The 22,319-nt window shown below is 37.7% G+C and overlaps 1 protein-coding gene across 3 annotated transcripts in view; it reads left to right on the top strand.

Moving 5' to 3' along the window:
- Positions 1-22,319, top strand: part of FOCAD (focadhesin) — a 284,287-nt gene that overhangs the window by 170,778 nt on the left and 91,190 nt on the right. For all 3 annotated transcript variants that reach the window (XM_065878458.1, XM_065878460.1, XM_065878459.1), the window contains 3 exons: positions 6,833-6,965; positions 10,175-10,360; positions 15,859-15,980. In XM_065878458.1, the coding sequence (XP_065734530.1) occupies positions 6,833-6,965; positions 10,175-10,360; positions 15,859-15,980 (441 nt within the window). The remainder of the gene's footprint in view (positions 1-6,832; positions 6,966-10,174; positions 10,361-15,858; positions 15,981-22,319) is intronic.

Genomic DNA, 22,319 nt, shown 5'->3' with positions numbered 1-22,319 from the left:
GGCTCTAGGCACGAGGGCTCAGTAGTTGTGGCTCGCGGGCTATAGAGTGCAGGCTCAGTAGTTGTGGCGCATGGCCTTAGTTGCTCCACAGCACGTGGGATCTTCCTGCACCAGGGCTCGAACCCGTGTCCTCTGCATTGGCAGGCAGATACTTAACCATTGCACCACCAGGGAAGTCCCTAAGTGTATGATTTCACATTTAGTGTTACTGCTAATTCAAAGGCATACAAATGGTTATTTAATGCCTTTAGAGTGTAAGGAAGACATTGTTTTAGAAGAAGTTATGCGTAACATTACCCAGAATCTGTCCTTGAGGTGAAGTGGCAAGTTTTATTGTGAATTTCTTGGGATCCTCAGGCATTAAAATGAGTTGACTTTTTCTTCTGGGTTGAGCTTATGCAGAGACTAGATGCCAGTAGTAACCAGGCAAACTTCTGTTCATTGAATTGAATTGGAGGGACTGAAGATAGGCTCTTGTAAAACCAAATCCTAAGTGAGGCAGGATTTCCTGTGTCACTGAGAACTCGAAGACAGATCGGCCAGCTTGTTGTGCAGTTATCACAAACAGGAAGCCTTAACAAAAGATGTCCTATGACTCGTAAAATTTAAAAAGATGGGATTTCAGACTACACCATGGTGACTAGCAATACCCATAGCTTTTGAAAAAAAGAGAGAGAAAGGTAAAGAAAAAGGAAAAAATTACATGTAAATTTGGTATGTAAACTCCTACCAATAGATTACCTACACTATCTGGAAAGATATACTTTTTCTTATTTTATATATATACATACATATATATTTTTTGGCTGCACTGGGTCTTAGTTGAGGCACGTGGGATCTTCATTGCCACGTGCGGGATCTTTGTAGCAGCACATGGGTTCTTAGTTGTGACATGCATGCAGGATCTAGTTCCCTGACCAGGGATCGAACCCTGACCCCCTGCACTGGGAGTGCAGAGTCTTAACCACTGGACCACCAGGGAAGTCCCTATATTATTTTAAATAAGCAATTGGTAATTTAGATCACAACATAATGATTACCTTTATTTTTAGCTATTATTACTGAAACATTCCAGCTGGAATGATAGCTTTTATTAAATAACTCCCATATACTCTTGACTGTTTAGTCTCTACCTCTTTAAATAATGTTATGTTTCTATTTTATCCTCCTTGAGGGTTATGTTTAGTTTCTGGTTGTGTTTGTTAGAGTTATTACTCAGCTAAGTGCTGTACGCAGTCAAATATTAGATACTTTCTTAATCTAACTCTTCTATATCCTCTGATCCCTAAACAACCATAAATAGCTCTTTATACCTTCCAACATAAAGGGTAGTGATGTACTATATATGCTTGGGTTTTCACCAGCAGAGCGTGAAGAGCTGTAAAAGAAATCTCTAAGACTGATCTTAGCCATGCTTTTCAACCTTTTTTCTGCCCTAACCCCCTTCTAGGATGTGATTCCCTCTCATATGTAACAGAGGTTCACTACCGTGGATATTCTTAACTGAGATTAAGATGAGAGGACATATGGTTTAAAAGAGTCCACCCCACTTCAACCCCCAGTTTCTGATATAGAGGACCTTCCTCCGCATGGAGAATCATTACTTCCAAGACCACACCATGCATTGTTCTTCTTCTTTTTATTAATTACTGATTTTCAGTTTGGCTGTTTGAATATCTAAGAACTAAAAGTCCAGAAAATGGTCAGTATGTTCATATTCCAAACAAGTCCCTGAAGCCTAAGGGTGCAACCCCAGATCCCACCTCTGTTTTGTAGATAGTGGCAGTGATGTGAAACTGTGGCTCACTTTCTACAAAAGCATACTTTCAACTGTTTCAAAAGTCTCTGCCAGGTAAGGACTTCTCTAGTGTAAAATCTAAGATTCCTCCTTGTTGTCAGAGTTTACTCACTCTGCACCAAGGGCAGTTTGGTTTACTCACAAAACTGAAGGCTACTTGTATACCTTTCCAGTGAAAGGTGTATAGGTTCTCTTTTTCTACTTGTGGAAACTTGTGAAATAATCTTTTAACAGAACATACAGTGAATTTCAAGTAGAAATTTTTTTTGAAAAAGAGAATTTTTTTAAAAGATACTATCCACATGGTTACTTTTGTGGATTATAATTCAACTACTTTTGTAAGTACACCTTTAAATTTATCAAAGAAAGATTTCTTGTTCATTGCTGCATCAACTTAAACTGTGAAACTTGTTGAAAGAAAGCTAACAGGCTGGTAAAACAGAAGGCATTAAAGGAGTGACAGACATCAGAAGGAATATTTAGGGTTAAACGAAACAGTACCACCTAAGGTAAGATGGAAAATATCAATGGAGAGTAGAGCTGAATGAGATATCATGTGAGCCAGGGATTTGAATAGCAGATTCATTAACTCATCTTTCTTGTCACTGGTTTGTTATTAGGAAGTTTTGTGGGATCGTTGATGATAGACACTTAACACTTGCATTGGTTTAGTGATTATTTATTGGACGTATACTATGTGCTAGGCTGTCTTATGAGCTGGGAATGTTGAATGAAACCATGTGTGAGGTGAACGTGATAACCACTACACTACGGAAATAAGGCCGGTGAATGAATCCATGTGTTTGTTGGTTTGTAAAAATATTATTGTTAATCACTTGAAACATGCAAGTCTAAAGTTGGTCAAAAAATTTCGGGGGGGGCTTCTTTGAGGACCTGTTGATTTCAGTGTTAAAAAATAGACATGAATGATTTTTCCCTTTTAGTTTGTATTTCTTTGTCTTTTTAGCTATTTATCCTTCTCCTTTGCCTTCCTTAGTGCCCCCTGACACCCCCAAAATGAAACAAAACAGAAAAACAAACCAAAAAAAACTATAAAGAATGGTTTTTCTGGTAAAACAGTCAGTAATTGATAAACATTTAGGTTGACTCTTCTCTCTGACTTGGGTTCTTTAAAAAATGCTTGGCTGCTTAAAAATTAAACTTTTTATTATAGAGCTCTTAAGATAGTGTTGTTGATTTCTGGAGTTAATTTGAGAAGGGAGTAATATAAAAGAACTTATTATGCACCCTAGGTTGGTATTAATGTGGTGTAACCTGTTCCGCTTTGATTTAAGTGAATGTTATTGATTTCATCAGAAGCTGTTTCTCTTCTTAAATGAATTTATGCAGATACTTAACGAGTTCCAAATAAATCCTCTGTTTATGCACAAACTCCTGGATTTTCTTAGGTTGCACACACAGAAACGTGGTTGAAAGGTTATCTGGCTCAGAAAATGTAGTAAGTAAGGCATTTTGTAGGATAAGCTTTCCAATATTCAACTTAAAGCAGATTTTAAAAGTAATTTATCATTTTATATTTGGCTCTCCCTTTAAGTTTCTTCAACAAAGCTTAGCTATAATTGGAAGCGTGTAGTTGGTGTGCGTATGTGCATGTGTGTGTATTCTAAATAGACAGTTTTTTCCTGGATGTTTGAGTAGCTAATGTAATATAGTTAGCAACATTTTATAATTTTTACAAGTATTTTTTCATATGACTTCCCTTGATTTTCCTTAGTTGTACTCATGTTGATCTTATTCACTTGTTGCATACAAACAAAGGGAAAAGACTGGGACTAGCATAGGGAAGCTGGAACAAATACTTCTTTAAGAGATGAACAGAGGAGTAGGGAAATGCCATGAAACCAAAGTCTAACAATAAGTGCTACTTAGTTCAGGAGAATCAGCTCACCTTTGAAGAAACAAAATTGAAGGTGTAATCATACCATTATAAGTAGGCAGAGTATATCATCTATACTTAAATTACAGTACATTGGGGCTTCCCTGGCAGCGCAGTGGTTAAAAATCTGCCTGCCCACGCAGGGACATGGGTTCTAGCCCTGGTCCTGGAAGATCCCATATGCCGTGGAGCAACTTAAGCCCCTGCGCCACAACTACTGAGCCTGCGCTCTAGAGCCCGTGAGCCACAACTACTGAAGCCCACGTGCCTAGAGCCCGTGCTCTGCAGCAAGAGAAACCATGGCAATTAGAAGTCCACGCACTACAACGAAGAGTAGCCCCCGCTCACTGCAACTAGAGAAAGCCCATGAGCAGCAACGAAGACCCAACGCAGCCAAAAATAAATAAATAAAATAAAATAAAGTAAATTACAGTACATCTCTAATGTCTTTGTTAACATATATGTGTATGTAAGATGCAGGCATATGTTGTTTATCGCACAGCAGATAAATTAATATAGGGGTGCAGTTATGTGAATGCAAAATTAGACAACTTAAGATGGATGAACGGATCTTTCTTTTTAAAATCCCCAACCTAGTAGGTCTTCTTTAGTGGCTGTCGGAAATATTGATGGCCTGCATGCTGTGACTCATTGAGCAGTTAAACTGGATAGGCTAAAATGTGTGCAAAAAAGATCAGATTCCTTTTATACTACATAATTCTGGAATTGGGAGCATTGGTCACTTGGCCTAGTTCATCCACCAGCTGAGGTCCCTCTGAAGGTGGTGGCAGCTTCTGCCTCTATTTCCTATGCTTCCGCTTGTGCTGCTGCCTCTTCTGCTGCCCCTCCTCCAACCCACACTCTCCCTTCCCCTTTCCTCTCTTTCCTATCGCCTCCCTTCCTCCTTCCTTTCTTTTAAAATAACTTTACTGAGATATAATCCGCATTCCATACAATTCACCCATTTAGAGCATGCAGTTCAAGTGGTTTTAGTGTATTCAGAGAACTGTGCAACTAATCACAGAGCTGCCACAATCTAATTTTAGATCATCTTATTAGCAATCAATCCCCATTACCCCTTTCTTTCCCCCCAGCACTAAGCAACCTTTAATCTACTTTCTGTCTCTGTAAATTTACCTGTCCTGAACCTTTCCTATAATGAAATCATATAGCATGTGTTCTTTTGTGACTGGCTTCCTTCACTTAGCATAATGTTTCCAAAGTTCATTCACGTGGAACACATATCTGCACTTCATACCTTTTTATGATTGAATAATAGTCCATCGTGTAGGTGTGCCGTATTTTGTTTATATGCTCATGGACATTTGAGTCGCTTCCATTTTTGCTGTTACAGCTAATGTATTCACATTCGTCTGCAAGTTTTGTGTGATCATTTGTTTTCACTTCTCTTGGTCATATACCTGGGAGTGGAATTGCTGGGCCATACAGTAACTCTGCATTTCGCTTTTTGAGAAACTGCCAAACCGTTTTCCAAAGGGGCTGCACCGTTTTACCTTCCCACGAACAGTGTGTGAGTGTTCTGATTTCTCCACATCCTCACCATCCCTGCGAGTTTTCATATTAGCTTAAGTGTTTACCGCTGGCTTCCACCTCCCCGAGTCTCCTATCACTTGTGAATGTGACATGTAGCAGAGCTTATTCATGTAGCCTCCAGCTGTAAGCATTGTTGTCTGTTTCCCCCCATATGCTGTTCAAATATTATTTTCAATTTGTACTATGATGTGTAAAAAGTCAGGAAGCAAGGTAAACAGACCCAGAACCAACTCCTTTTTTTGAAACTTTTTAGGCAACTAGGACTAGTTAAAATCTCTAAGATACCTCTTGATGATACCAAATGTGGCAAATTCCAAGTATATACACAGACCAGAGACACTCCGAAAGCCCTGCTTGTCAGAACCAAAAGGTTTGTAAAGGTGCCAGGGTTCCCCTGGTGTGCGCTGATATCAACAAATGCAGGCATGCCCTCTGCGGAGCATGCATCATTGTTATCTCTGTAATTATGGCTGGCTCTGCCCTCTGAGAATTAGATCCTCAAGACTGAATCAGAATTAAATCTTGTCTTGGAAAGTGCTTGGTGGTCAGGTTGCTTTCACTCCTTCACTACTGAAAAGAACGCTAGTTATGATTGAAAGGCTTCATCGGAGTTGAGGTTATTATACGTGAGAAGCATTTTATCTCTGTTTGCTTTTATCCCCCTGCAAGAATCCTAACTCAGTGCAGTTCCTAAACGGAGCAGTGCTTTGGGGACCTATGAAAAAGGCAGTCTGCAGGAATTGTTAATTATTTCTAAAAATAACTCCGGGAGACAGGCTAATGGTAATGACTGGGTTCTGGCACTTTACGGTTATAGCAACCACATTTATATATTTTGATTTCCTCCCCTAATGCTTAATTATCTCCATGTGGGCATTATCATGGTGTGTCATTGAAAGTATTAAAAATTTAATTAATTGCTTGACAGTTATAGCTTGTGGAAACTACAATAGTGGTAATCTTTTTACATTTTTAATTTTTGGTTCAAATAAACCTAACTAATCACAGAGTAACCACAAAATCTTCAAATGGCAAACTAGACACTATAAAGTATAGCTACCAACTGCAGATTTTAGTGTTTTTATATTCCATAGCAACAAACTGCTAAGTCTAAAAAAAAAAAGTCAGCTACAGCATTCTGTGTCTTCCTGATCTCTACTATGTATATTCTACTAGAAGATTTTAAGCTTTGTCATAGAAATATGGCTGAAATCACAAATTTTTAAAACATGTATTCAGACAAGGCAAATATTTAATTATAAACCACAGAAGTTCAATATATTGAATGTGTGTTTGCATTTTATTGTCAGATGGTATAAAATTTTATTAGTTTTCTATAGTAATCATTGCTTAGGCTGGTTTATGGTGATTTTCTTACTATATTACCATTAGTTCTTTACATGGATCTGGGAGTGTTTCTAATAAGATGATTAGAGTTTACCATTTAGTTAATCTGAAAATGAATAGAATTTAAAAATTAATTTTCATGGTCTTTTGGCATTGTAGAGCAATGAGTCTAACTTAATTTTTTAAAGGAAAAGATTTTACATAATATTTTAGTATCGCCTTCTCTATCATTTCAGGTAAGACCAGAAATCCAAATTCCTGATGACCTCGATGAAGATGAGGAGGGTGACGAAAAGGACGTGGATCTTTCCATTCCTGGTTCTTGCTATCTCAAACTGTTGTCACTCACTGCTCCTTCCGTTTTACCAGGTGACTCCTATTTTGTGTCAGGGAAGCTAGCATTTTTTTAGTGATTTTAACTGTCTGATTAATTGTGCTCTTTTGTGATGAACACATATTATAGCTTACTTTAATCTTAAATACTTATTTTCTATGTGTCTTATAGGGACTGCTTGAGGTAGTATGGTGTTCAAAAACACACTGAAAAATGTTAGACTCAAGTAAAAATAAACTGGAGAACTAGTTTAAACAACCATTTTCACTGAAAAATTTAAATTCATCTCAAAAGTTAAATTTATTCTACAAATTTTCAGTGAGACTTTAAGTCACTGATTCAAATGGTTCTTTAGCTTATTTATATAAGATAACTGAAAAGATCATTAGAATCTTCAGAAATTTCCTGGGTAGTTTCATCATTAGAAATATATTCTTACTAAAGAAAGGGTGGTACCAGTATTTGAGAGCTATACATTAATGCTTTTAAAAAATAGATTAACTTGTATGGTCGTTCAGCAATTTTTTTTTTCCAGCTTTGATATAAAGCGTACAGGACCTTGACATTTTAAAAAATTATTCTAATTATACCTAGTTGTTCTAATTCAATAGTAGCCAACATTTTCCCAAGCATGCATCTATTACCTTATTCTGTCCCAAATCTACCCTGAATGTTCATGGATGTAAAAATTTAATTTCTCAAAATTAAGTTCAATAAACACAAGAAATGTCATCTTTATCTTCTCAGTCATAATCTCAGTAGCCTGTAATGTTAGAAGTTTTTATCCTTGGTTTCATCCCACATGGAGATTCCTGAGGAATTCAGCCAAGTATATAGTAGTATTTCTTGCTAGACAAAGCTCCTGTCCCAAATTCCTGCCTCCTTTCATTAGAGAAAACTGAACGGTACAACTTAGACAGAGTCCACCTTTTCTTTTCTCCTGATGTCCAGAACAAGCCTTAAGGACTTCTTCCCTTTTTCTTTCTCCTGATCGTCCCCACTTCCTACCTGAAGGCTCTTCAGAGTCTAGGACCTCCCCTGTGGTTAATAGTAAGCCCAAGGAAGAAAAAAGCCATCAGTTATCCAAAGTTCCTTCTGTATCCCAGAATAACCTTAGAGTTCAAAGTCCTCTTGGGTTTTTGCATTCATGGTATTTTACTTTCATTTAAACTACTCTCAGGGCTGGAATTATTTGATAATCCTTAATTCTCTGAAGAGCTTGACAAGTAGACAAATTTTCATTCCTGGGTTAGTCTTCGTGTAGATGTGTACTTATCTCTTGACATGTATCAGCTTTTACCAGAATAGGGTGTCTTCTGAGAAAGCATGAAATTCTTTCCTCACAAATGCATGATTCTTAGGTCCATTCTGAAAAGTCTGTACTCCTCCCAAGCTTGAAGCAGTCGTACATGTGCATGTACATACAGGAATTGAAATGTATGACCTGAAGTTGGATATTACTCACACTTTTCATTTAGATGATGCGTTGATCAGGGTCTTCGCAGGAAATTCAGAGAGAGTAATTGAGAGTTTAATAAAGGGACTGCTTAAAGGTGTGTTGTCAAGGTTAAAGGAAATTCACTAGCAATGGTGAATCATCTAAGAATGGTTAATGTCCCTCAGCCTGAAGAGGTAAGGGAAGGGAGCAGTTAGGAGAAGAAGAGAGAGCTTCTGGGTCATAAGAAGCTCCTAAGGGGAGCAAGGCCCTTCAAAAGAGGGATGCAGACCACCTGGGGCAGTCCTGCAGGAGGGTGTCTGGGGATTACATGCTCTCACCTCTGTTTGCACCCTGTGATCGCCTGCCAGTGTCTCCCATTGGATGAAGCCAACTAAAAGCCAGAGGACAAGGGAGTCTGATTGATGCAGTTGTGAAAGGTTATTCTTCCGGGGCACAGAGTAGGGTTGAGAGTGTGGATCTGGAGGGGTGAATAGAAAACATACTACACAGGTGTTCTCTGGGCTTTGAATGGAGAAGCTTTGTTGCACCTAGGAAAGTTCTGTATAGGAATGACAGAACTGGGTACATAATACATGTTCCAGTGAGTACTTCTGCCTTTAATTTAATCGTGGTCATTTAAAGGAGACTTTTAGACCTATTCAGAATGAAATTCTAGTTTAGGTAGACAGACTCTTGCTTTTTGTTCCTATAATAAGAGGCACCTGTGGTAGTTTCCTTTTTTGTTTTCCATATGATTTGTTTAGCTTTAATTTTTGTTGTTTTTATTTCTGCATTGGGCAACCTCTAGTGGTCCTTAGGAAAATAACACTTGAATATAAACCTATAGTGCTAATCAGGTATTTTGTTTGGATACCCTATTGTCTTCTGATCCCACATTACTGCATTACCTTATAATAAGTGAAGATGTCAAGCAATAAAGAGCTTGGGCTTAATTAGAAGGAACACAAACAAAGAAATAATGAATTAATTTTTTAAAATAAGTGTACTGATATTACTGCCGAATGGTGGATAGTCATAAAGGGCCTCTCTGAAAATATCTAAATGACAGGAAGGTGCCAGTCACGTGGACATTGGGGATTAGTGTGTTCCAGGTGGAAGAAATGGCAAGTGCAGTGGCCTTGACTTAGATATGAACTTTGTGTTATTGAGGAATGGACAAAAGGGCTTGTGGAAGTGTGTCTTTAACACAACTAGGAAGGAAGGTGGGTGGTAGAGATGAGGTCACAGGGAGAGTCAGGGGCTAGGTCATAGAAGGCCTTGATCATTGTCAGACGTCTTGACGTTATTCTATGTACAGTGAAGAAGCGTTGAAAGATGTTAGGGAAGGAAATGACATAAAACTCTAGCTTCTTTCTGGGTAGAGGATGGTTTAGAGGAGTGGTCATGAGGAGAAGAAACCAAGAACTAGTTTTTAAATTTATCCAGATGAGGAAGAGAGAAGATAATGACTGCGCAAGTAGCAGTGAAAATGGAGAGAAACTGATGGATTTGAGATATATTTTTAAAGGTAGATCTAAAACTACTTGCTACATATAAGGAGTGTGAGAAAGAGAGGAATTAAGAATGACTAAGTTTTTAAGCTTGAGTTACTGGGTGCCATATTCTGGTTTGGGGAAGACTACAAAAGGGCTGGGAATCAAGAATTGTTTTTTTACTTTGTGAAATTTGACATGAAATATAGCTAAGTTGTTGTTGTTGGTGTGCGTGTGTATGAGTGAAGAATGAATGTTTCTCTTCTAGCATACTATATTCACTCTACTTTTGGTCTCCTTTTATTTCTTTCAGCTTTGGAGGAATTTTTTACATCACTTGTGAAGCAAGAAATGGTGAATATGCCCCGTGGGGTGTATCACTCTGCATTAAAAGGAGGTGCCCGCTTAGATCAAGGAAAGACTGTAGCAGGAATCCCCAATTTTATGTTGAAAATGTATGAAACAAACAAGCAACCGGGTTTGAAACCTGGCCTTGCGGGTAAGCACAATACATAGTATCACGGTACAGGATTTTAATGTGATGATTTAAGTTTCTCTTCCAAGTGGGGTGTAATAGGGCATGGAAAGGCATTGCTGCTACCGCTAAGGTCTAGACACAGCTGGATAAATTACAAAAATGAATCACATTTTAAAGCCATCAGAGAACTGTAGAAACAAAGACATAGATAAAACAAAGAATAGACTGAAGTTATGGAATGGAGAGAACATTTTAGATCGTTCCCTATGGACCTGTCCCACGCCCCAGCCCCTACCCCACGGGAGATATTCACTGATTCTGGTTGTGGGCTGGGATTGGGTATTGGCCCAGGAAGAGGCCTGTTGGAGGATAGAGAAACCAGTAAAGCTTTTAGTGGTTTCATGGGACTAGGCTGACGTGATGATTAATTTTATGTGTCATCTTCCTTGGTCTAAGTGATGCTCAGATAACTGGTAAGTATTATTTCTGAGTGTGTTTCCAGAAGAGGTTAGCGTTTGGATCAGTAGACTGAGTAAAGAAGATCACCCTGAGCAGTGTGGGTGGGCAACATCCAATCCATTGAAGACCTGAATAGAACAAAAAGGTAGAGGAAGGGTGAATTTGCTCTCTTTGCTTGAGCGGGGAGATCCATCTTCTCCTGCCTTTGGACATTGGTGCTCCTGGTTCTTGGGCTTTCTGACTCAGACTGAATTGCACCACAGGCTTTCCTGGTTCTCCAGTTTGCAGACAGCAGATCATGGGACTTCTCAGCCTCAAAAATCTTGGGAGTCAATTCCCATAATAAATCTCCTCTTGCTTATTTACATATCTGTACCTATATATATCCTGTTGGTTTTGTTTCTCTCAAGATTCTAATACAGGTGACAAACTGGAGATTTTCCTCATAAGCAATTTAGTGACTTTTGAGTTTGCGCTGAAAGTTAAAGAACTAGGCTGATGCTTCTGAGAGGCAGTGAAATCTCCAGTCTTGTGTTGCTTAGGAAACAAAGACTGGCTAGGAGAATGGGCCTGAAAACAAAGCACGCAAGTAGTGAATTGATACTGAGATCTACAGCTCTTTTCACCTGGATGCACTTACTAATGTTGGCCTCAGATAGAGGCTGAAATTCAGGCTTGACCTTAACAAGAGGCTGGTGCAGGAGGCAGAGAAGCCAACAGAGATCATGACATTTATGTGGTAACCTGAGTGACAAGACTGGGGACTTGAGACCCTTCAAACACACAACCTGTTTCTCCCTTAGGATATTTGTCAAATTTTGCAGCTTTGTGGGAAGTTAAAAGCTAAGCTGAAAACTTCTGAGGACAGATACAAATCTCTGAATCTCCCATAATCTTTCTGTATTGAAGAGTCAAAGACCGATTAGACTGTCAGTTGAAAATCTTGAGGAGGCATGCCTTAGGAACAGGGTTGAAACAGAGGTAGACTGAGATTTACCAAAGCTATAGTCAAGCCTAACTCAGTTAAATCCCTCATTCACCTGAGATGATCTGTTCTTCACTCTGTCTGCCTAACAGAGGAGAAAATCCTCTGATTAAAAAAATGATAATATCATTTAGACTTTCTGTGATTCTTTCATATACTGTCCAGTGAAAAAGTGCTAGACATATGAAAAAGGAAGAAGCTAGAAATGAAGGGAATATTTCATGGAGATAAAGAAGTCAGTCCATTAGAAAAGTATCACAATTCTAATCAATGTGCCAAAATAACAGAGTTTCAAACTATATGACAAAAATGAGCAGAACTGGGCTTCCCTGGTGGCGCAGTGGTTGAGAGTCCGCCTGCTGATGCAGGGGACACGGGTTCGTGCCCCGGTCCGGGAAGATCCCACTGAGCCTGCGCGTCCAGATGTGCTCCACAATGGGAGAGGCCACAACAGTGAGAGGCCCGCGAACTGCCCCCCCCCAAAATTAGCAGAACTAACTAAATAGCCAAATCCACAATAATAGCGGAAAACTCTTAAACAGCTTTTTCAATGGTATGATGAACAAGCAGACAAAAAAATCAGGTTCACAAAATATATGAATAATACTATGAACAAACTTTACTTAAGTGACATATGGAACATTGTATCTTATAGTGATAGAATTTGTATGCTCTTTAACTGTACATTGGAAACTTATCAAAATGGTCATATAGCAGACCATACGTTTCAACAAATTTCAAAATATTGAAGTCATTGAGTCTGTCCTCTGATAACAATGTGATTAAGCTAAACTAAATAACAAAAATATAACTAGAATTTATCCACTCGCCTGGAAATTGAACAGTACACTTATAAATCTTCCATGGATCAAAGAAAAAAATCAAAATGGAAATCAGAAAATATTTTGAACTGAATGATAATGAAAATATGCCAAATTACAACTTGTGGGATGCAGCTAAAATAGTGTTAATAGGTGATAAAAACTCTTCAGAAAGTGGGCATAGAGGGAACCTACCTGAACATAATAAAGGACATATACAGCAAACCCACAGCAAACATCATTCTCAATGGTGAAAAACTGAAAACATTTCCTCTAAGATTAGGAACACAACAAGGATGTCCACTCTTGTCACTATTGTTCAACATAGTTTTGGAAGTCTTAGCCATGGCAATCAGAGAAGAAAAAGAAATAACAGGAATACAAATTGGAAAAGAAGTAGTAAAACTGTTACTGTTTGCAGATGACATGTACTGTACACAGATAATCCTAAGGATGCCACCAGAAAACTACTAGAACTAATCAATGAATTCAGTAAAGTTGCAGGATACAAAATTAATGAACAGAAATCTCTAGCATTCCTACACACTAACAACGAAAGATTAGAAAGAGAAATTAAGGAAACAATCCCATTCACCATTACAACAAAAAGAATAAAATATGTAGGAATAAACCTACTGAAGGAGGTAAAAAACCTGTACTCAGAAAACTATAAGACACTGATGAAAGAAATCAAAGATGACACAAACAAATGGAGAAATATACCATGTTCTTGGATTGGAAGAATCAATATTGTGAAAATGACTATACTACCGAAAGCAATCTACAGATTCAACGCAATCCCTATCAAATTACTAATGGCATTTTTTACAGAACTAGAACAAAAAATCTTAAAATTTGTATGGAGACACAAAAGACCCCGAAAAGCCAAAGCAATCTTGAGGGAAAAAAATGGAACTGGAGGGGGCTTCCCTGGTGGTGCAGTGGTTGAGAGTCTGCCTGCTGATGCAGGGGACGCAGGTTCGTGCCCTGGTCCGGGAAGATCCCACATGCTGCGGAGCAGCTAGGCCCGTGAGCCATGGCCGCTGAGCCTGCGCGTCCAGAGCCTGTGCTCCGCAACGGGAGAGGCCACAACAGTGAGAGGCCCACGTACCGCAAAAATAAATAAATAAAAAAACCTTAAAAATAGAATTACCGTATGACCCAGCAATCCCACTACTGGGCATACACCCAGAGAAAACCATAATTCAAAAAGATACATACACCCCAATGTTCATTGCAGCACTGTTTACAATAGCCAGGTCATGGAAGCAACCTAAATGTCCATCGACAGATGAATGGATAAAGAAGATGTGGTACGTATATACAACGAAATATTACTCAGCCATAAAAAGGAACGAAATTGGGTCATTTGTATAGACATGGATGGACCTAGAGACTGTCATACAGAGTGAAGTAAGAAAGAGAAAAACAAATATCATATATTAACGCATATATGTGGAATCTAGAAAAATGGCACAGATGAACCAGTTTGCAAGGCAGAAATAGAGACAGAAGTAGAGAACAAACATATGGACACCAAGGAGAGAAAGCGAGGGTTGGGGGTGGTGGTGGTGGGAAAAAAAAATATTTTGAAGTCTTATAATTTCCATTTCATTAAAAATTATCTGCTTTACCTGTAAGAAACAACAATAACAACAGTGTTAGTAGGAAATTTGTACCCTGAATGCATATACTGAAAAAAGAAGAAAGGAAAACAATTATAGTTTAAGCTTCTATTTCAAGAAACTTGGAGAAGAACAGCAAATTAAACTTAAAGAAATGATAAAGGAAGGAATAATAAAGATAGGATTAAAAATCAGTGCAATAGGAAACACAGGAAATAAAGAAAATAAGCAAAGCCAAAGGTTATTCTTTGAAAAGTTTAATGAGGACTTCCCTGGTGGTGAAGTGGTTAAGAATCTGCCTGTCAGTGCAGGGGACACAGGTTCCATCCCTGGTCTGGGAAGACCCCACACGCCACGGAGCAACTAAGCCCGTGCACCACAACTACTGAGCCTGCGCTCTAGAGCCTGCGAGCCATGACTACTGAGCCTGTGCGCCACAAGTACTGAAGCCCACGGGCTCTAGAGCCCACGTGCCACAACTACTGAGCCCACGTGCTGCAGGTACTGAAGCCTCTGCTCCTAGAGTCCTTACTCCACAATAAGAGAAGCCACTGAAATGAGAAGCCTGTGCACCACGACGAAGAGTAGCCCCTGCTCACCACAACTAGAGAAAGCCCACGCACAGCAACAGAGACCCAACACAGCCAAAAATAAATAAAAATTAAAAATAAATAAAAAATGCTGCTAGTTAAAAAAAAAAGTTTAAGAAAATTGATAAAGCTGTTGTAAGGCTGGACAAAAAAATAGAGAAATATAGATCACCTGTATCAGGAACAACAAAGGAGACATCACTTCAGGCCCTACAGCATTCAAAACATTAAAGAATATTTTGAAGAACTTTTAGCCAATGAATTTCACAGTTTAGATGAGATGTAGAAATTCGTCAAAATATAAAACTTTGCAAAACTGACAGAAGGAGAAATTGACTATATGAATAGTTTGATATGTATTAAAGAAATTGAATCTGTAGCAACCTTCCCACAAAGAAAACCTAGGTGCAGATGGCTTCCTTGGTGAAGTCCTCAAAAAACTTAAGGGAGAAATAACAGTGGTCTTTATAAACTTCAACCGAGAAAAAAAAAAAAAGAAGAGAACACTCTTGATTGAGATCAGCATAATCTTGACACCAAGTAGAAGAAGAGAATAGTAAAGGCCAGTCTCTTCCACGAACATAGTTGCAAAAATTCCCCCAAAGTATGTTAGAAAAGGGAGGAAAAAAGGGAGACTGAATGTATGTGAGTGCGGGTATGAAGGAAAACTAGTCCACTTATGGGTAGAAACTAAAGGAACCCATATTATTCAGGAGTTCACAAAGACTGACATGCACAAGCATTTCTCTTTCATTGAAATTTGTTTTTAAAGAAAAGCTTAATAGAATTTCTAGAAGTAACAGTTCACAAAATTTAAAATAAGACATGATTTGAAATTTTCTCTTTTATTTACAAATGAATAAGGCTTGTCAGTAAGTGATCATTTCAATAGCTCTTTTTTTATTCACAGTTAAAAATCATAATTAGTTTAGCATATTCTTTTAATTTCTAAATCTCTCTATACAGATTGATTGAATATGGATTACTGAGACCCTAATTAATGAGTTTTTCCATAAGCAATGTTTTTATTTTTTTTAAGGTGGTATGCTATTTTGTTATGATATTTCAATGTATCAGAGTAAAGATGGCAAACCATTGAATAGACTGATGGCCAATAGAGGGCGAAGTTTCAAGCAGACTTCACTTGCTCTAGTGCATGAGGTAGGTGCCTTCCCATGCTCTGTAACACGTTCTTCTTGCTTATATATGTTTTGGGGTTTCCCTCCTTCACTTTATGCCCATGAGATTTAGTGTGTGTTTGGGAATTATTTTTCTCTTTATCATAATTAATTTAAGTGGCTTTTAAAGACAACCAGAATAGTTGAGCCAACTGAATACTAAAATATTTTGAGGTATTTCTCAAAGAAACTGGCATGCTTCCCCACTGTTCAGCCTATTAAGGAGTAGTATCTTGGAATTTGGTTTATTTCATCAGTATTTAACTTCCATATTTCAGAATAAATACCAATTTATTATTTAAAGAAATAATTTTGCCTGTTTCTTAATTGTGATCCTTTGAAAGTATGTAGAGCACCAGTGTTTATATTTTGTGAATATTGGGAATTAACAGTAAATAATAGAGTTTAGGGGAAAAAAAAGCCTATAGTTTTAGTGTTTATTTAATTTTTCTTTTAGACCACCCTTTTAAAATAAAGTTACGTTATTTTCTGCTAGAAATCTGATCGTTGCAGATGGTAGCAATACGAGAGGGAAGAGGGAAGTTGTAAAGCACTTGGGAAATTTGTTTTTTTGTTGTTTTTTAAAATTTTATGACAGTTACTCATTCAGTGATATATAAATTAAAATGTATGAATGAATAACAAAACAAAATATCATGGCAAAGAGGTTTATTTTACATAATTTAAACATAAGTTATATACAAATTATACATGAAAATATATAAATTGTAAAAAATTTTAAAGGATATGAGGTAAAAATAGTGCTTCTACAGTATGTTTGTATTAAATGTTATTTTGAGACATAATTTATAAATCTTGGAATCACTGATTTGATTTGATCATATTCTGTGTCATACCAATTGCCACCAATTAGCATAGCCAGGTTTTTTGTTTATTTGTTTTTTGGCCTTGCACGTGCATGGCATGAGGGATCTTCGTTCCCTGACCAGGGATTGAACCTGTGCCTGCTACAGTGGAAGTGCAGAGTCTTAACCACTGGACTGCCGGGGAAGTCCCAGCATAGCCAGATTTTATAGACCCACCTCTATCCTAGCCACCCATATTAGTTTTATATATTTAGTTAGAATTGAAATTATGTAAATATTTGGTTCAGAACCTTTTTTGTCTAATACAGTGTCTTTATTTAACTAAGGAGGGAAGAAAGATCTGGGGAGAGCACTGTTTCTCTGGGAAGAAGAGAGGTTTAATTTCATAAAAGAGGAAAAAGCATAGGTAATTTCTAGATTTGTTCTCCCTAGCATATTATTTGTTGGTATGGAGAAGAGAGAGATTTGGTACCTTTTTGGGTTTTAAAGCTGTGGACTTAACATGGGTAACCAAATTGTTAAGTATTAATGGAAGCCTAATTTTAAAAGTACCATCAGAAAAGAAACAAAAAAAGTGTTAATGTGGAGGTAGCAGAAGACACCTAATAAGTTCAGAAAATGGAATCAGAACTTATGAGGTGTACCTTAGATGTGAACAGAGAAAATATTTGGGTTATGATACTTGTTGCTTGTATTTTAGAATGCTTAGAAAATTTCAAGAGATGAGAAAAGATCATAATTTTAGGAGTCAATTGGAAGACACATTAGACAGAATTCAGCCAAATCTATGGTAGGATTTTGTTTGGATTCATTTTCTGCTCACTATAATCCATTTTTTAAAAAAAGAGATAGAAAATGAGCCATGCAGTTTCTCAGACTGTCTGACAACAAATAATAAGAATTTTAAGAGCTAGTTAATAAGTATAACAATTGCAATAATAATAGCTAATAACCAGCTCAGATGCTTCAGAATTTGCCATGCATATATTAATTCATTTAATCTCTATATTCACACTATGAGGTTGGTACTGTTAATGTGCATGACACAGGTAAGTAGAGGAGCCTGGAAATTGAACCCAGGAAGTATGATTACCCAGTTCTTGAACTACCTTGTACCATCCCAGGGCAATCAGAGAACAATTTTAAAATACCTTTGGTTTTTTCCAGGATGACTCTAGTATTTCCTAACTCTCCTCCTTTCTTCTAGTGTTTCTTTTGTTGCAGTCCCTTTGGTATTTTTCCAGCTGAAGTTTCTTCAGACTTTGCTTTGGTTCCCATCACTGCTCTGTTCTGAGTCTTTTTGTTTTTAAAAAGGCTGTCGTCATTATTTCAATCTGTGTATTAATTTACCCATTGATGGACCTTTGGGTTGTTTCTACTTTTCCCAGATTACGACTAAAGCGGCTATAAACATTATCATACAGGTGTATGTGTGGACATCTGTTTTCATTTCTTTTGAGTAAATAACTACCTAAGAATGGGATTGCTAGGTCTTTTGGTGAGTGAATATAAGAAACTACCCGACTGTTTTTCTAGTGACTGTCCCATTCTGAGTGCCCACCGGCAATGTAAGGGAGTTCTGGTTGCTCTGCCTTCCTTGCCAGTGCTCAATATGGTCAGCTTTTTAAATTTAGCAGTTCTCATAGTGGTTAGTGGTTTCCCTTTTGTGGTTTTTAATTCGTGTTTTTTTTTAATGACTGCTGATGTTGAACATCTTTTCATATATTTATTCACCATTCATAGTTTTTCTTCCATAGAGTGTTCAGTTCTTTTGCCCATTTTTAATCCAGGTTTTTTGTTTTCAAATGAGAGTTCTTTATATATTCTGGATATAAGTTTTTTTAATTAGGAATGTGTTTTGCACATGTGTTTACCTACTCTGTAACTTGTCTTTTCATTTGTCTTTTGAAGAGAAGATCTTTAGTTTTGAAGAATTTCTCAAGTTTTTTTATGGTTCTTGCTTTTTGTCCTACCCCAAGTCTCAAAGTTTTTCTGCTTTTTTTTCCCCCGTGTTCTCTTTTTTTTTAATTAAAAAAAAATGAGGTATAATTTATGTACCATAAAATTCACTCATTTAATGTGTGCAAGTCAGTGGTTTTAGTATATGTACAGAGCTGCATAGCCATCACCACAATCAATTTTAGAATATTTTCATCATAATGTAAAGAAACTCTGTACCCATTAGCAGTCACTCTCCATTTTCCTCACATCCCAGCCTTCAGCAACCATGAATCCACTTTCTTTCTGTGTAGTTTTGCCAGTTTTAGACATATAAATGGGATCATGCAATATGTGGGTTTTTTGGTATGGGTTTTTTTACTTAGTATAATGTTTTCAAGATTTATATGTACTATAGTATGTATCAGTAGTTCATTCCTTTTTACAACTGAATAATATTCCATTGTATGAATATATCATATATAGTTTATCCATTAATCACTTGATGGATTGCCTGAGTTTTCTTGTAGAAGAAGCTTTATGGTTTAAGATTTACATTTTAGCCTATGATTATTTGAGTTAATTTTTCATAAGGTATGAGTTATACTTGTTGAGTATACCATCCTTTCTTCATCTAGGCACCTTTGTCAAAAAATCATTTGTCGGGCTTCCCTGGTGGCGCAGTGGTTGAGAGCCCACCTGCCGATGCAGGGGACACGGGTTCGTGCCCGGGTCCAGGAAGATCCTACATGCCGCGGAGCAGCTAGGCCCGTGAGCCATGGCCGCTGAGCCTGCGCGTCCGGAGCCTGTGCTCCGCAATGGGAGAAGCCACCACAGTGAGAGGCCCGCGTACCACAAAAAAAAAAAAAAAAAAAAAAATCATTTGTCCATATGTGTATGGGTCTATTTCTGTACTTAATTTTGTTTCATTGTTCTAAGTGTGTAGACTTTCATCAAAACCACACAGTTTCACTACTGTTGCTTTATAATAAGTCTTGAAATCAAGTAATATGAATCTTCCAACTTTGGTTTAAATTCGGCTGTCTTAAGCCCTTTGCTTTTCCACATAAATTTTATTTATTTATTTATGGCTGTGTTGGGTCTTCATTGCTGCGCATGGGCTTTCCTTAGTTGCGGCAATCGGGGGCTACTCTTCGTTGCGGTGTGTGGGCTTCTCATTGCAGTGGCTTCTCTTGTTGCAGAGCATGGGCTCTAGGCACATGGGCTTCAGTGGTTGTGGCACACAGGCTCAGTAGTTGTGGCACACGGGCTTCAGTAGTTGTGGTGTGCGCGCTTTAGAGCTCAGGCTCAGTAGTTGTGGTGCATGGGCTTAGTTGTTCCACGGCATGTGGGATCTTCCTGGACCAGGGCTCGAACACGTGTCCCCTGCATTGGCAGGCGGATTCTTAACCACTGTGCCACCAGGGAAGCCCTCCACATAAATTTCAAATCAGCTTTGAGAAGCTACCAAAAAACCCTGCTGTAATTTTGGTAGAAATGCAAATTGAATTTGTAGATCAATTTGGGAGAGAATTGACATCTTAATAATATTAAGTTTTCAACCCATGCACAAGGTATATTTCTCTATTATCTTAGATCATGTTTTATTGTTTTCTTACTACAAATCTTGCACATATTTTGTTAAATTTTATAAGTATTGCATATCCCTAAGTATTTTTGTGCTAGTGCGATTAGACTGTTTTTTGGTTTGTCTTAATTTCCAACTGCTTATTGCTAGAATATAAACATGTTATTGATACTTTTTTATGGCCTTACTAAACCCACTTATATTTTCTTGTAGCTTTTTTGTAGATTCTTTTTGTTTTTCATTGTAATGTTGCCTATGAATATAGATTGTCATACTGTTTTTCTCTTGGATCTGTCTGCCTTTGATTTCTTTTTCTTGCCTGATTGCACTGTGTAGGACCCTTTGGTGTGGTTGAATAGCAGTGGTGAGAGAAGAAATTTTTATCTTGTTAACAGTCTTGGGGGAAAGCATTCAGTGTCTTAATATTAAATATGATGTTATATTTAGTTTATTTTAGTGTAGAGATTTTGTAGATATCCTGTATTAGGTTGATGAAGTTTCCTTTTATTCCTAAATTGCTAAGGGTGTTTATTACAAATAGATGTTTAATTTTTTCAAATATTTTTTCCCTACATTTATTGAAATGATTGTATACTTTTTTGGCTTGTTGATATGAATTATTTTATTATTATTATTATTTTTTTTTTTGCGGTATGCGGGCCTCTCACTGTTGTGGCCCCTCCCGTTGCGGAGCACAGGCTCCAGACGCGCAGGTTCAGTGGCCATGGCTCACGGGCCCAGCCGCTCCACGGCATGTGGGATCTTCCCGGACCAGGGCACGAACCCGTGTCCCCTGCATCGGCAGGCGGACTCTCAACCACTGCACCACCAGGGAAGCCTCATATGATGAATTATTTTGATTGATTTTCTAATGTGAACCAAATCTGCATTCCTAGGATAAACTCCACTTGATTATAATGAAGTATCCTATTTATTTATTGCTGAATTTGATTTGCTAATAATATTTTGTTAAGGATTTTTGCATCTTTGCACCTATGAAGGTTATGGTTCTGTAGTTTCCTTGTAATACCTTTGCCTGATGTGTTATCAGGATAATGCTATCCTAATAAATAATTTTTCCTAAAATGAACAGTAGAATTTTCTAGTGAAAATTCTGGGCTTGGAGTTTTCTTTAGGAATGTTTATAACTATGAATTCAATTTATTTAATACATGAAGCTATTTATCTATCCATCTATCCCTACTAATCCTGAAGTGGGGATTTGGGTGGCACAGCATACGTGACAATTAACGTGTCTCTCTCCTTTTTTAAAGTGTAAATTTTATAAAATCAGGGAGTTTGTTTTGGTCATGTGTTGTGCCAGTGCTTAGTATTCCTGGCTCTGCGGCATGTGGGATCTTCCCGGACCGGGGCATGAACCCCTGTCCCCTGCATCGGCAGGCGGACTCTCAACCACTGCGCCACCAGGGAAGCCGTTCTGCCCTGATTTATAACTATTTCTCATCCTGAGACTAACTTGGCTCCTGTTGATGAGGAAGCTGAAGGTGAATGACAGTTTCTTTCCCTGAAAGTTGCTGACTGTCTTGTCATCCTTTGGCATTTCTAACTCTGACATGATACTCTCACCTAAATTGGATGATACTGATTTGTCCCTGGATGAGAATGGCAGCCTTGCTTCATTATTTCCTCCATCTTTGGACACATGCAAATTTTCCTGATCCTGCTGCTACCCAACCATATTTATGCCTCAACATTAGGTAATGAGCTCTTTTTCATTTTTGTGTCAGAGAAGCCTTTATAAAGCTTATTGGCAGCACTACTCTGAATGAAATCTTTTTTCTTCTTTCTTGCTTTTGAAATTGATCACCATTTGATTTGTTTTGCCTTATAAATTAATTTATTTCTTCTGCCTTCTTTACATTTTTTCCCTAGATGCCCAAAAGTACATGTGATATAACCCATCATTTGCCCTTTTCTTTCAGTTCCTTCTTTATTTAAAAACATATTT

Source organism: Phocoena phocoena, chromosome 6, assembly GCF_963924675.1.
Source record: "Phocoena phocoena chromosome 6, mPhoPho1.1, whole genome shotgun sequence".
NCBI lineage: Eukaryota > Metazoa > Chordata > Mammalia > Artiodactyla > Phocoenidae > Phocoena > Phocoena phocoena.
Note: the sequence above shows the minus strand (reverse complement) of the source record. Positions and strands in the feature narration are given on the sequence as shown.